Source organism: Excalfactoria chinensis, chromosome 2 (assembly GCF_039878825.1).
Source record: "Excalfactoria chinensis isolate bCotChi1 chromosome 2, bCotChi1.hap2, whole genome shotgun sequence".
Classification (NCBI taxonomy): Eukaryota; Metazoa; Chordata; class Aves; order Galliformes; family Phasianidae; genus Excalfactoria; species Excalfactoria chinensis.
Window position 1 is genome coordinate 12,765,591 of NC_092826.1, and position 12,440 is coordinate 12,778,030.

The following is a 12,440-nucleotide window of genomic DNA, read 5'->3' on the forward strand; positions in this document are numbered from 1 at the left end:
AAATACTTTTTGCCAGAACTACAGGGAAAACTTTGTTCAAATCACCCACTTACTCAGAAGTGCTTTCAGCTATCAGGTCTTTTTTAGGCTGAAACATGGCTCTTGCTATCTTCTAATTTTGATCTTTTAATGCTGCTTCAGGAGGATGATCATCTTATTAAGGAAACAGCATCCAGCATTTCTGGTCATCAGCAGGGGGTGAAGAGGAAGGCTGATATGCCACTCGGGTCTCCATTGGAGCCAGGGCAAATACTAGAGAAGAATGAAGACAGTAAAGTCAAACTCAAAATCAGAGTAAGAAATGGAAATTCAACTTGCACAATATGCAGGGTATTCGGAATAACAGCAGTGGCTTCTGCTGGCTTTCCTTAAGGCTGTGTTCAAACAAAAGACGTGTTGTGTATATGTGTACAGTAGTTGTTACGCTTACTTTGGCAAAATCATTTCCCATCAGATGTTTTATTGGCTGGCGAGAACTAAAGTTGACAGTTGGTGTTCTTGTTCATACAGCTTCACGGTAAATTAGAACGAAGGGTAGACATGGATGCTTTTTAATTTTATTCAATTTTTATTCCTTTGCAGTGGTAGATATCATCTCCTTTCCCTCTCACCCCCAGTTTACCTCAGAAGTAAAATATTTTAAATTCTACGTAGTGATATTCCTAAGAATTTATTCGCATCTACTTATTTTTTCTCCCAATATCTTAGTTCTCAAACTCTCAAGAAGAGGAGGAGATTGATATGGACACAGTTCATGACAGTCAAGCTTTTATTTACCATCATTTGAATATGCTGGAGAGACCATCAACACCAGGTATGAGTAAATTTATTGTTAAGTGACAATATAACATTTTCAACTTAATGTATAAGTTATCAATATAATATATATATATAAGTTAATATGTGTTATCTATGTATAGGTAACTATGAACATATGTACTTTTGTACATATCTAAGTAAGGTAAGTGTGCATCAGGTTTGTAAGAGTAAAAATCTTAGAAATGAATTAAATAACAAAAATTGGGCTAAAACTCCATAAATAACAAAATGAAACTTACTTTGCCATAGTTGTGATCTTGAATAATAATGATGATTGTCTTTTGGAAAAAACAAGAGTCTCTTTTTCTTGACAACCTAATGACTTAGCTTTAACTTCAGTAGTTGAAAAACTGGTAAGCCTCAGAGGGCTTTGTGAAGTTGAGTAGACTGCATCTGCAGATATATTGTTACTGCATCTTTTGGTATTACTATTTCTGTGACTTTGTCATAACATATCTGATAAAACTGCTTGTTAAAAATGCACTTTGTAAGAACCTTAAGGCAGACTGAGCTTTGTTGATGAGGTTCTGCCTTCTTTCTTCTCCTGTCACAACTTACCAGTCAGTAGTCTTTGTTTCTCAGAATCTTTTAACCATGTTTATAAGCTCAGTTACCAAATGCAGCAGTGGAGCTAAGCTGAGGTTGAGTGACTGTGTAGCTAATCCTTCAAGATCTTGGGTAGTACACACCCCGCATTACATCTCATGACTTTCAGATTCAAGTCCCTGCAGTGTGTAAAAGTCAGATGTTTGATCCTAGGAATAGGATTCAGAGTACTTACCCTTTCACTTGTTTTTGTTTTTATCCAGTGATTGTCTAATGTAAAAGACACAGAAAAACCTTAGCAGCAGGATCTGGAACATTAGTTGCTCGGTTCTGTGCTCTCTGTCCTTAGCTATGCTGACAAGTGACCTCATCCGCATCCCCTATGGCCTGAGTGGTTCTGGCATTTTAGTGACCTTGTTTTAGAGAAGGGCTAATGGATGTTCCTGTGCAAAGTATCCTGCTGAGGCTGGTGCCTAAGCTGCTGGCCAGGGATGTGGAAGCTGTAGGTTCATACCCCCTTTGGGCCTACAACTTAGGTTGTACTTCCTTGGCAGATGCTCTAGCCACTAAGGTTTGTTTTTTAATAAAAGGTAACTGCTGCCATTGCTCAGCTAACAAATTAAGTTCATATGGGGACATAAAACACAGGGAGGTCTAGTTTCTGGATTCCAGATGGCCTCTGGTTAATGTTTGCCTGTACAGCCAGTACCACCAGGATGCATTTTCTGTTAGGTACGTGGAGTAGCAATACTGATGACGTTTTGCCCAAGTCATAAGCATCCTAAGAGAGAAAAGGAAAATGTCCTTTCTCATGAGCTTAGGAGAGTAATGCCATATAACCTTTATTTTAAACCGCTCAGAGCTGCTTTGAATTTTGTCCTTAGTGTTACAGACAATGATTGCATTTTCTGTTACGGCAAAGAATGACATATCCAGAGCACTCAAGTGTGAAGCTGATCCACTGAGGATTAGTATTTATAACTCTTACATGGTATTTTGCAACAGATTTACTAGACTTACACACTCTATGGGGTATAAAGTCATAAACAAAACTCAGCCAAGTACTTCACAAATAGGACTTACGGGACTCTCAGTCAGCCAGTTCTGTGCTCCATAATTATTTCATACTAAGGTTGTGCTTTAATTCAGAACGGATTAGAAGTGGAATAACAGCCCATTCACTGCTGCATTTGTAGTCCTACAGCATATAGGAAAATCTACTTCAAGTGTCACTTACGTGCCTTCTTTGCTGTTTAGGCATTCAGTACACTGCAATACATTCACTCATCTAGGTAACAAATGGGATAAATGCTGATTTTTATTTTATTTTATTTTATTTTATTTTATTTTCATTTTTAATGAAAGTATTACTTTGGAAAACTCCAGATTAATTTCTTTGTGTGTGTGTGTGTGTGTGTGTGTGTGTGTGTGTGTGTGTGTGTGTGTGTGTGTGTGTGTGTGTGTTTGGCTTATGCACCTACAAACAGTTCCACTACAGATACTCCTTGCTTCTAAAAGTTCACTTGTTTCTTTTTCATATCATTTTTCTTAGAAGCAGAAACGTATGAATTTCAGACCGAGTAAATAAAGACAGTTCAGTGTTTAGGAAATATCATATTTGGGGGGAAAAAATTTCAAACAGATGGGGAAAAATAAAAGCATCCATAAATAAGATAGAACACTTGTGTGTGAATGGTTTTATGGAGGAATCGCAGATAGTATTCCCCGAGGACCTTTGAATTGTTAATTGTTTGCAGGCATGACAAAGGATGGGGGGGATACACTTCAGTGAGTTTATTGTGAAACAGATTTATACAGGTTCTGAAGTGGCCTCAGGATCTTCTTACCAATTCTGTAAGGTCCTGTAATCTGCCTCAGTACTGTGACTCTTACTTGGAAAGCAGTGAGCAATTAGTCCATACTTAATTTTCATCTCACAGCTGTGGGTTATGTCCCCACATGTCACATGAAGTGTTAGGTCATCAGCCAAGCACATCCCACGAGGAGCAGCTGCAAGGAGGAAGCTCATGTTGGCTCTAAATGCTGCTATATCTGTGTATTCTGTTTTTGCTTTCTTCACACTGCCCCTCCCTCTGAGTGATTATTTGGATTTGTTCAAGTTGATACAATCCCTTAAAGCCAATAAAATGTTATTTATATTTAAAAAACTTTTTTTTTTATGTGTGCCTCTGCAAGTGGGTATTAAAGTTTAAGGTACAGACCTGCTGCAAGGGCAGTAAAAGCAGCCACGTACTACAACTCTCAGGATTACAGGTTTCAGGGCTATACTTACAGCAAGCACCTTTGTTCATACACAAAGTGGCTTAAATTCTACTAAGAATAATAGAACTGCAGACTCTGATAGTTCTATGGGAATCTGAGCATTTTGCAAGAAGTTATTAAACAAAACTGCATTATTCAGACAGTGCACAGTTCATGTTGTGTTGATTGTTTTCAAAGTACCAAAATCTTGATAGCTTCTTTTCAGCCTTTAAAACTGTGCAAGGTCATGTTTCTAAAGTGATTCTTATTTGCTACTAAATCATCAAAAATAGTAATATATAGTAATAGTATATATTAACTATATATTATAGTATATAATAACTATAGTAATAGTAATGCTTCCCACCCCATCTTAAGATAGAAATCTGGTCTTGAAATCCTTCATATATGCAGAAGATTTAACATCGTATTTCAGGCTCTGAGGTGACCTGTTGTCATAGATTGTTGGCTTCTGTGAAATTAAGTTAAGAGAGATTTCCTCTATTTAATTCAGTATTTCACTCATCTCAAAGTGCAACACTACTTCCAAATGCTGAGGGTAGAGCAGTTAAATAAGCAATGTCATCTTTATGTACTGACACCAGCAGCCTTTTTCCTGGTCACACTTGGCAGCAGTGAGCTTTGAGAAAGGCATCCTGTCACTCAGAATTCACATCAGAAAAACCTTTGGACTGTTCCATTTATCTATTTGGTGTTTTCCAGAATAATTGCACTTGAAATTTCCACCTCTAATATTGCAGATCACTGTTTTACCTTGTAGATGTACGTGTAACTTTGAACATGCATAGGCCACAGTCATACACACTGACTGGTTATCCATAGGTATTGTCTGAAGTTTAGGGAGTTAATGATTTGTCTGGATTCTATTATTTCTGGTGTAATTTGAATAGAATAAATACTACTGTAAGAGTGTAGAGAGAAACAAGTGATTACATTTAAATGGCAGGCATGAACCTATGGTGTGAATCACCACATATTAAGTACAGTAGTTACCAGACGTTGAAGCTGAACCATAGAAAAAGTCTCTGCAGCTCAGCCAGGTTATCAAAGTTAGCTGTAAGAACACCATTACCTCAAAATGTAGACACTAGTCCGTGGCTTCCTGTCGAAAGGGGTTACCTGAACGTTAGAATTACAGGTAAATATGTCAGCAGACTTCCTTTTCTTGGATGGAAAGAACAACACTAACAATGATGGATTTTTGCTGTGCTTTTTAAGGAGGAGTTGTTTTAACTCTTCTGTTAGACTGCCCTTTAATTGCTTAAAATATTAACATAGTATCTGTTTGATACTATCTAATAAACATGTGTTGACTTTACTGCCTAAAATATAACTGCTTCCAAACTGGCTACTCATAAGTTTGGATGTTCTGTAGCTAATTTTGCCTCACTGAAATAGCATGTGGTTAATTTTGTGCTTCACAAGAAAGGATGTTTTCAAGGGCTTTATCCTAAAGTGCATGAAAGCAGCTTTAATACAAATATAAACCTTGCAGAGAAAGAAGATGGATTAAGGCTAAATTTATAAGAGAGCTGAGCTGACGTATTGATTTAAATATATGATTTCTTTTGTAAATTTTCTGGAAGATTAGAGTAAATGTGCTAAAATATTACCAGAGTCAACCTGTTGTTTCAACGCGAGGACAGAGCAACATGGTTTTTAAAGTCAAAAGAGGAAGCTACTTAAACAGTCATCAGTTACAAAGATATTTTATGTGGGCTTGTTTTTTTAGTATTTTAGCAGAGGCATCCTTTTGGGTTATAAATCTAGTTAAGAATTGCATGAAGTCAAGTGAATCTGTAAATTGGAAGCAGTTAAAGTGTTTATATCAAAACCAATTTAACTGATTTGTTTAGCACAACCTCAGAAAACATTTCTGTAACTAGACTTCTCCTCACCTGAACTCTCAGCTTTACAGCGCAGTCGGTAATAGAGTGCTCTACTAGGCACAGTGGGTAACTTCTTTTTCCAGAGATGCATGGTTTGAAAATCGTGCTTCTTAAGACAAAGTGCTTCAACACAGAATCTTGGGGTTGCCTGTATTCATTTGTTTCTCGGTATGCGCTTCATTGATGATTCAGGAGATATGTAAAGTAGGCATGAAATTAAAATAAGGTGTTGGGTATTTCCAGGGCAATCCAGGAATGAAAAGTAGAAATAAGGAGAAACAATATTTGTCAAAATAGTTTTCAAAGTCTTTTCAGCATTTTCAGTCTTAGCTCTTTAGAAGAAAACATTGGCCAGAGCTGCAATCCAACTGCTGGGCAGAGAGTGCATGAAATTTCTCATTAGAAAGCTTCCTTCGGGTTCTGGGAGAGACATATTAAGTGTTAGCATACTTGTGTTGATGTCACCTTCTTCCCAGAGGTGGTCAGTGTCAGGTTCTGGAACACCAGGCTGTCCTCAGCCAGAACACTGGACCCATGGGCCTTACCCTTTGCTGTGATTTGTGAAGTTAATTTCTTCTTCGGTGACATTTGAATAAATCAGGGTGCCAGTTGGATCATTTTTAACAAGTGTCCATTTGGAAAAGTCGTACTTAAGCCAGCAGTTTTAAATAGATTGTAAATGCAAAGAAACACAGACTGTAAGTCTGTGGTGTCCCACCCTCTTCACACACAATCAGAAATACAGGAGAGGCCACTTGGAAGATCTCATGTAAGTTTGTTGCCATGTTCAAGTCTCAAGTTATATTTTACCAAATTGTAAAGGTCCAATATAAAACAGTATAGCTCTAAAAGTCAACCCAATGGCATTGTTCATGCACTGATCGTTGTTGGAAAAACAAACAGAAAAAATGAAGAAAACAACTTTGTCCTACATAGTTGATGGACAGGATGTTGTAATTATCTGACAGCAAATTTTTATTCGTGACAGAAAATGTTGCTTAAAGCTCTTCAAGATCTAAAACCATGTCTATTTTTAAACAACTACCAAGCTCCCTGGAACACCAAAATGCCAATAATTACACTGGAATATCTACATTCAAAACAGGAGGAGATCTGAGTGGACAGACACATGTATGTGCATTCTTTTCCAAGGAATGCTACTAACCTCTTCAGAAATGAGTTCCTGGGCTTGTACTCTCCTATTATTTGAGAAAGGCAGGTTCCCGTCCTGCTGCCTGCGCCAGGAGGAAGTGGGTTCCCTGCACGAGGAGGGAGTACTTCATGTCTCCTTGCAGCAGTCTGAGTCCTAGTGATATGGGAGTGGTTTTAAATGCCCTCAGAAGCAGCTCTGTTCAGCCTTGCTTTCCTACTTGGAAAGGAAGTATTGTGCAGGTGTAATGCCAGTCTCATTACAGAATGAATTTGACATGAAGTACTCCCTCCTTGTGCAGGGAACCCACTTCCTCCTGGCGCAAGCAGCAGGACAGGGAGGTTGGTGCAGTCAGCGTCCCTGGAGATGCTGAAGGAAAGGGGAGATGTAGTACTTAGGGACACAGTTTAGTGGGCAGTGTCAGTGGTTGGTGGATGTTTGAGCTAGGTGATCATGGAGGTCTTTTCCATCTATCTATGTGATTCTATGAGATTCTTGATTTCAAAGCACGCTTTAAAGGTAAGAAGACGTTTACCAGGTAGCTTACATTTTTACCTTTAAAAAATGAAGGAAGCGCAGTAGGTTTTGGCTCACATTGACCTCACTGAAGAAAATGTGTGTGCTCTTCCTATTTGCTCAGTTAAAGTAGATTTCTGCAGTGAAGTTTTTTCAGATTGACAGTTGTCCCATATTACCGTTATTGATTGCTGCCGTGAGCATCTGTAGTCCTGGAGCTGTAGTTGGATTGGAATTCTCTCCTGTCTGAAGATCTTCTTGTCTATTAGTTTCCAGGTGTTCATCTCTCCCTCTTCAGTCAGTGGCTTACATCACTGTTGTATATTCTATCCAAGTTGCTGCAGTTAATGGTATTTTACATAGCAGCTTGAATTACAAATTTTTTATAACCTAGCTGAAATAAGTCACAGAACAATAATGTGGATAGTTTCTTAGCTGAGCTGGTAGTGCGGTAAACAACAGGGAACCTGCATTGGTGTCAGTGCAGCAGTGTTGAGGGTTTTTTGCATCCTTAGTATTCACCAGCACTCTGCAGTAGAGCTACTGCTACACAGTCCTTGCAAACTTATAGCCACATCCTTATACAGTTCTGGGTAATGCTTTTGGAGTTCAAAGGCTTAACTATGGTTTGAGGTTGGTAGAAGAATAGCATCTCGATTTACAGGTTTAGTTTCCATGTCAAAGTAACTTCAAATTCTGGAATTAATGGAGCTGTGAAGGGTTAAAGGTTTGTGTCACAAATGTGGGTTTTTGTTTTTGACTGTAGTCTGCCTTGTATATTTGAAGATACATGCCTGTAGCTTGCTGTGAGATTGCATGCTGGACCTTAGATTTATTTTTTTTTTTAAAGGATGAATGCTGATGGATTCTGTTTTAGGTTTTTTGCTATGTTCTTTATTTCTTCGTTACCAAAAGTAGCATTTTTGTCTGCCAGGATCCACCTTTAAGTACTGTAGCATATTTTAATGAAGTCAGATAGTGCTCACTTAAGCTGCGTGAGGTCCTTCTTTAATGCTCAGTCAGATAAATGCTCCTTTTTCTACTGCTCTGCATACTGTCATTTTGCATGCTTGCAGCAGCTAAAAGCAAAATTTTCCTGTTTATCCAAGAGCTGCATGCTTTAAGTAAATGAGCTTAGGTTATGGGGATAAATTTAGGTATAGGTACTCCTGAAGAGAAATGTAATTAGAATTAGTTAAATTGTGAAGAAGGCTTTTTACATGTTTGCTTGCTGTCTGCATAGTTGAGAAATACTCAATAAAAAAGAGTTGTAATAAATACGTTGCAACTACTGCAAAGTCAGCAAGCAGAATTTGTGTGCATACCTTCTGTCTGCCATAACACACATCAAAAAATAGGGTCATTATGAGCTCTGGCAATAAATACTTGCACTGACAGTTGCTTACTGCATCAATCTGAGGAATACAGAGTTAAATTGGAGTATTAGATATTTTAAGTGCATGGGAAACTATTGTGCTCCTGTCTGACCTCCCTAGCATCAGCAGAGTTCTATAATGCACCAAATTCAGATGTTGTACTTGAGCCCAAACCTATTTCTAGAAAGACATCACTTTTGATTTCTTTTGAAGACTTTAAGCAGCAGAGATTCTGATATCGCTGATTATCCACACTGCATAAATCACGTCGTGTTTCTATTTGGAATTTCAAATGCTGCTCACAGATGCAGATTTTGTTTCTTCCATCTTTATTAGAAAAAGCAAACAAACAAAAACACTGAGCTGTACCCTCTGAAAACTTTCCTCTGTGTATACTTGATTGAATCCATTCTTAATCTTTGATAAGGCTAGAAAGGTTGCATAGAAATCTTCTGTGATGCTTGTCGTGCAGTGAGCTGGCTCTTCAGACCTACTGGATTCAAGCATTACCACAGAAGAATCATTACTGCTCTTAAAGGAAAATGTAGAAGCAAAGGAGACACAGGGAAAAATGCATTTGCAAATATACAGAAAAGGACTATTATAAGGTATATAATATAGTTCCCTGCTACTGAATGGAGATACTTTCACCAAAAACTGGAGGGAACAAATAAACAAAATAACAGTTATGGCAGCTGGGTAGAATATCCACTTCAGTAAAAGCTTTGAGTGTCTGAAGGTGTTTTTATACACGTCCAGCACGTCCTTGCACTGTGAGTGCTTTGATTCAAATTCTACCTAATGGACTTCAAGGCTTCCCAGCTTCTGTTTCTACTATTTAATGGTGCTCTTCTTAGGTCATTTCCCTTTCACTCCTCCTCCTGCGGCCTATTGCATTTGGTGTGAAATAATGAAATTTTAATGTTAAATGTTAACGATACAGATATTGTAATAATCTTTATTGAATTTTTGTTTAAGAACAAAACTTTCTATAACCTCTTGAATAGACCAAATTGACTGTAAAATGCAGTTTTGAATCATAGAATCACAAGGTTGGAAAGGACCTACAAGATCATCTAGTCCAACCATCTTCCCATTACCGTAGCTACAACAAACCAGTAAGCCATATCTTGTAGCTTCTCATCCAGACACTTCTTAAACACTGCTAGGGATGGTGACTCCACCACCTCCTGGGCAGCCATTCCAGTGCCTGACCACTCTCTGGGAGAAAAAGTTTTTCCTTATGTCTAATCTAAACCTCCTCTGGTACAACTTGAGGCCATTTCCTCAGGTCCTGTTGGCTGCCTGGGAGAAGAGGCCAAACCCCTCCTCATCACAGCTTCCCTTCACAAGTTGTAGTTGAAGTGTCAGTTTAATAAGTAAAATAATAAGTATCAGATAGGTTTGTATATCACAGGGAGTTCAGTTCTTGACTAAAAGGAGTTTATATCCCAAAACTACTCTTTAATGTGTCAGTTTCTCATAGTTTCCATGAGCAACTATATTTTGATTAATCTTGGTATAGTGACCTTCTGAATGTAAGTGTGATATCTGGATGCCTAACTAACTTGCGGTTATTTGTCTCTTCACAATTCCTAACTATCTGGGATGCATTTGCAATTTTTAAGGGAGGAAGGACCTTCCATCGGTAATACAGAAGTATTAAGTGCATCTTCAGAAATTACTCAGAACAAAGCTGTTGTTAATGGCACTGTTATAGTAAGGGGCTCTGTGTTTGCACATTGAAATGATATCATGGATCTGACATAGTAATTCAGAATTTCTTCTGTTTGAAAAGTTTAACCCCACTGTATCAATTTGGTTTTTAGGCAAAGAGCAGTCTTCGGGAGAGGTGACCATGCACCCTGTCTCAGCAGCTCCGCTCTCCGTGTTCAGTAAAGAGTCCAGCTCCTCAAAACACAGCGACCACCATCACCATCACCACCACGAGCACAAGAAAAAGAAGAAGAAACACAAGCATAAACATAAGCATAAACATAAACATGACAGTAAAGAAAAGGAAAAGGATCCCTTTGCTTTCTCTAACAGTCCAGCCAGTGCGCGATCAATCCGTTCCCCATCACTTTCGGACTGATACTAATGGCTTCTCTGGAGTTCAACTTGCAATATTCTGAATGCTTACAAGGATGTATATAACTGTAGCTTCTATCTTTTTTTTTTGGTTTTTGTTTCTTTTTTAATGGAAATAGGAATGTGTGCATTGCCTCATTAATTCAGAAGCTCCGCCACCGTCATCTGAAGCCTTCCGTTTGCATATGCAGTGGTTGAATTCAAAAAATATGGTTGAGTCATTTTGTATCTCACTCTTCTCCGCACCTCCCACTCTTTTTTTCCATTTTAAACAAAGAAAACAACCCTTTTTGTAAGCATCCCGTGTCCACTGGCAACTCCCTGCACATCATGCTGTCTGTGTGTACTGCCAGAGTCAATTATGTTTTAATCCTTTGAAGAAAGTGATGAGGAGTGTGTTTTAAACAGAAGCCAATTGCCAGACCTTTGGTGAAGTGCTGTTTCCAGAGCAGCATTGTATAATGGAGCGCAGACCTCCCGAGAAGACAGAGTTTTTCTGTAATCTTCAGTTGAGCTGTTTCTTACTTTAAGTATTGCAGTGTAATGCTCAAATGATAAGAATGGCACACAGAGCAATTTCCTTCTTCAGGTGCTGAAACCCCTGAAAAAAAGTTCTGAGCTGCTTTTGAGCCGCCGGTATTTATTATGGACGTGAACATTGGATATCCTGCAATTATGTTTTTGTATTTTTAGCAAAATGCTCAATGCACGTTTTGTCTGTGATTAGGCTTTTAATAACCCAATAAAGTTTGCAAATCGTTTTGACCAAGGCCGAATTTCCTTCCGGCTTGACGTTGGCATATGCTTTTGAAAGGTGTCTTTGTTAAAACTGAGAATCGTTTTCGGAAAGCTTAAGAATTGAAAGATGAAAATGTATTTCCTCCTTCTGACAGATGTTTTCTTGGAAGCGTTCTGCAGTATCGGTTTGTGCATCCACAGGCACGGAGCGCTCTTAGGTTCACCTCGGTCTGGGACTGGAAATGATGGAGACGTTCAGATCTTTTTAGCTGTGTTTTATGCAGTGTATTATTTACACTCGGCAAATGTTTTATTTAAAAACAGAAACGTTCAGGAGTTTTGCTCTTAGAGATAAATCATCTCTGCCGCTTTTTATGTGTTCTCTTTATCTGTATGTCGAGGCAGGGGTTTTATTTCCATGTACCGGTTGACTTTTATTGCCCGGGTTTCGTACCACATTTGGTTTCCATAAGATGGTTGTATGTGAGTTAAGTATTTTCTCCAGAATTTTTCCCGTGTTCCTGTGAGAGGTCAGTTCTCCTCCTAAGGCAAAGAGAGAGTTTTCAACAGGGACCCACAAAGATTTTTTAAAGCCATATCCTGTTTCATGGAAGTTAATAAATGCTTTTATATTGTATACCTGCTGCTGAATCCTGTACTTCTTGTGATAACTAATTCTTTGTAGAACTGAAGGATGATAGATGCATTTTGTAAGACACGCACATTGATCTGTTACTCAGTGCCATCTCCCTTTAGTACAATGTGAATAGTGCTGCTAGTTGTTGTACTCGGAGCACATGTTAAAATACATTTGAGCTGCATTTGGCCATGGTGGTGTGAGCAGCACTGGAGCCTTCCCGTGCACAGTGTGCTGGCTGCCTGCTGTTACCATGCAGGACTCTTCATGTTGGGGTAAGCTGAGGTTGGTGCAATTTGTTTCCTCTGTAGTCTGCAAAGCTTGTAAGCTCTTGCAGTCTGGATGAATTAGAGATGCAACAAGAAAAGCTCCAAGCATGGGTAGGATGAGCTACT

The 12,440-nt window shown here is 38.6% G+C and overlaps 1 protein-coding gene across 4 annotated transcripts in view; it reads left to right on the top strand.

Annotated features, from left to right (window-relative positions):
- Positions 1 to 12,045, top strand: part of TAF2 (TATA-box binding protein associated factor 2) — a 56,149-nt gene extending 44,104 nt beyond the window's left edge. For 3 of the 4 annotated variants that reach the window (XM_072329056.1, XM_072329058.1, XM_072329059.1), the window contains exons 24-26: positions 142 to 294; positions 709 to 814; positions 10,409 to 12,045. In XM_072329056.1, coding sequence (XP_072185157.1) covers positions 142 to 294; positions 709 to 814; positions 10,409 to 10,674 — 525 coding nt within the window. In that variant the 3' untranslated portion in view covers positions 10,675 to 12,045. The remainder of the gene's footprint in view (positions 1 to 141; positions 295 to 708; positions 815 to 10,408) is intronic. The other variant, XM_072329057.1, reaches the window with a different exon arrangement.
- The last annotated feature ends 395 nt before the right edge of the window (positions 12,046 to 12,440 follow it).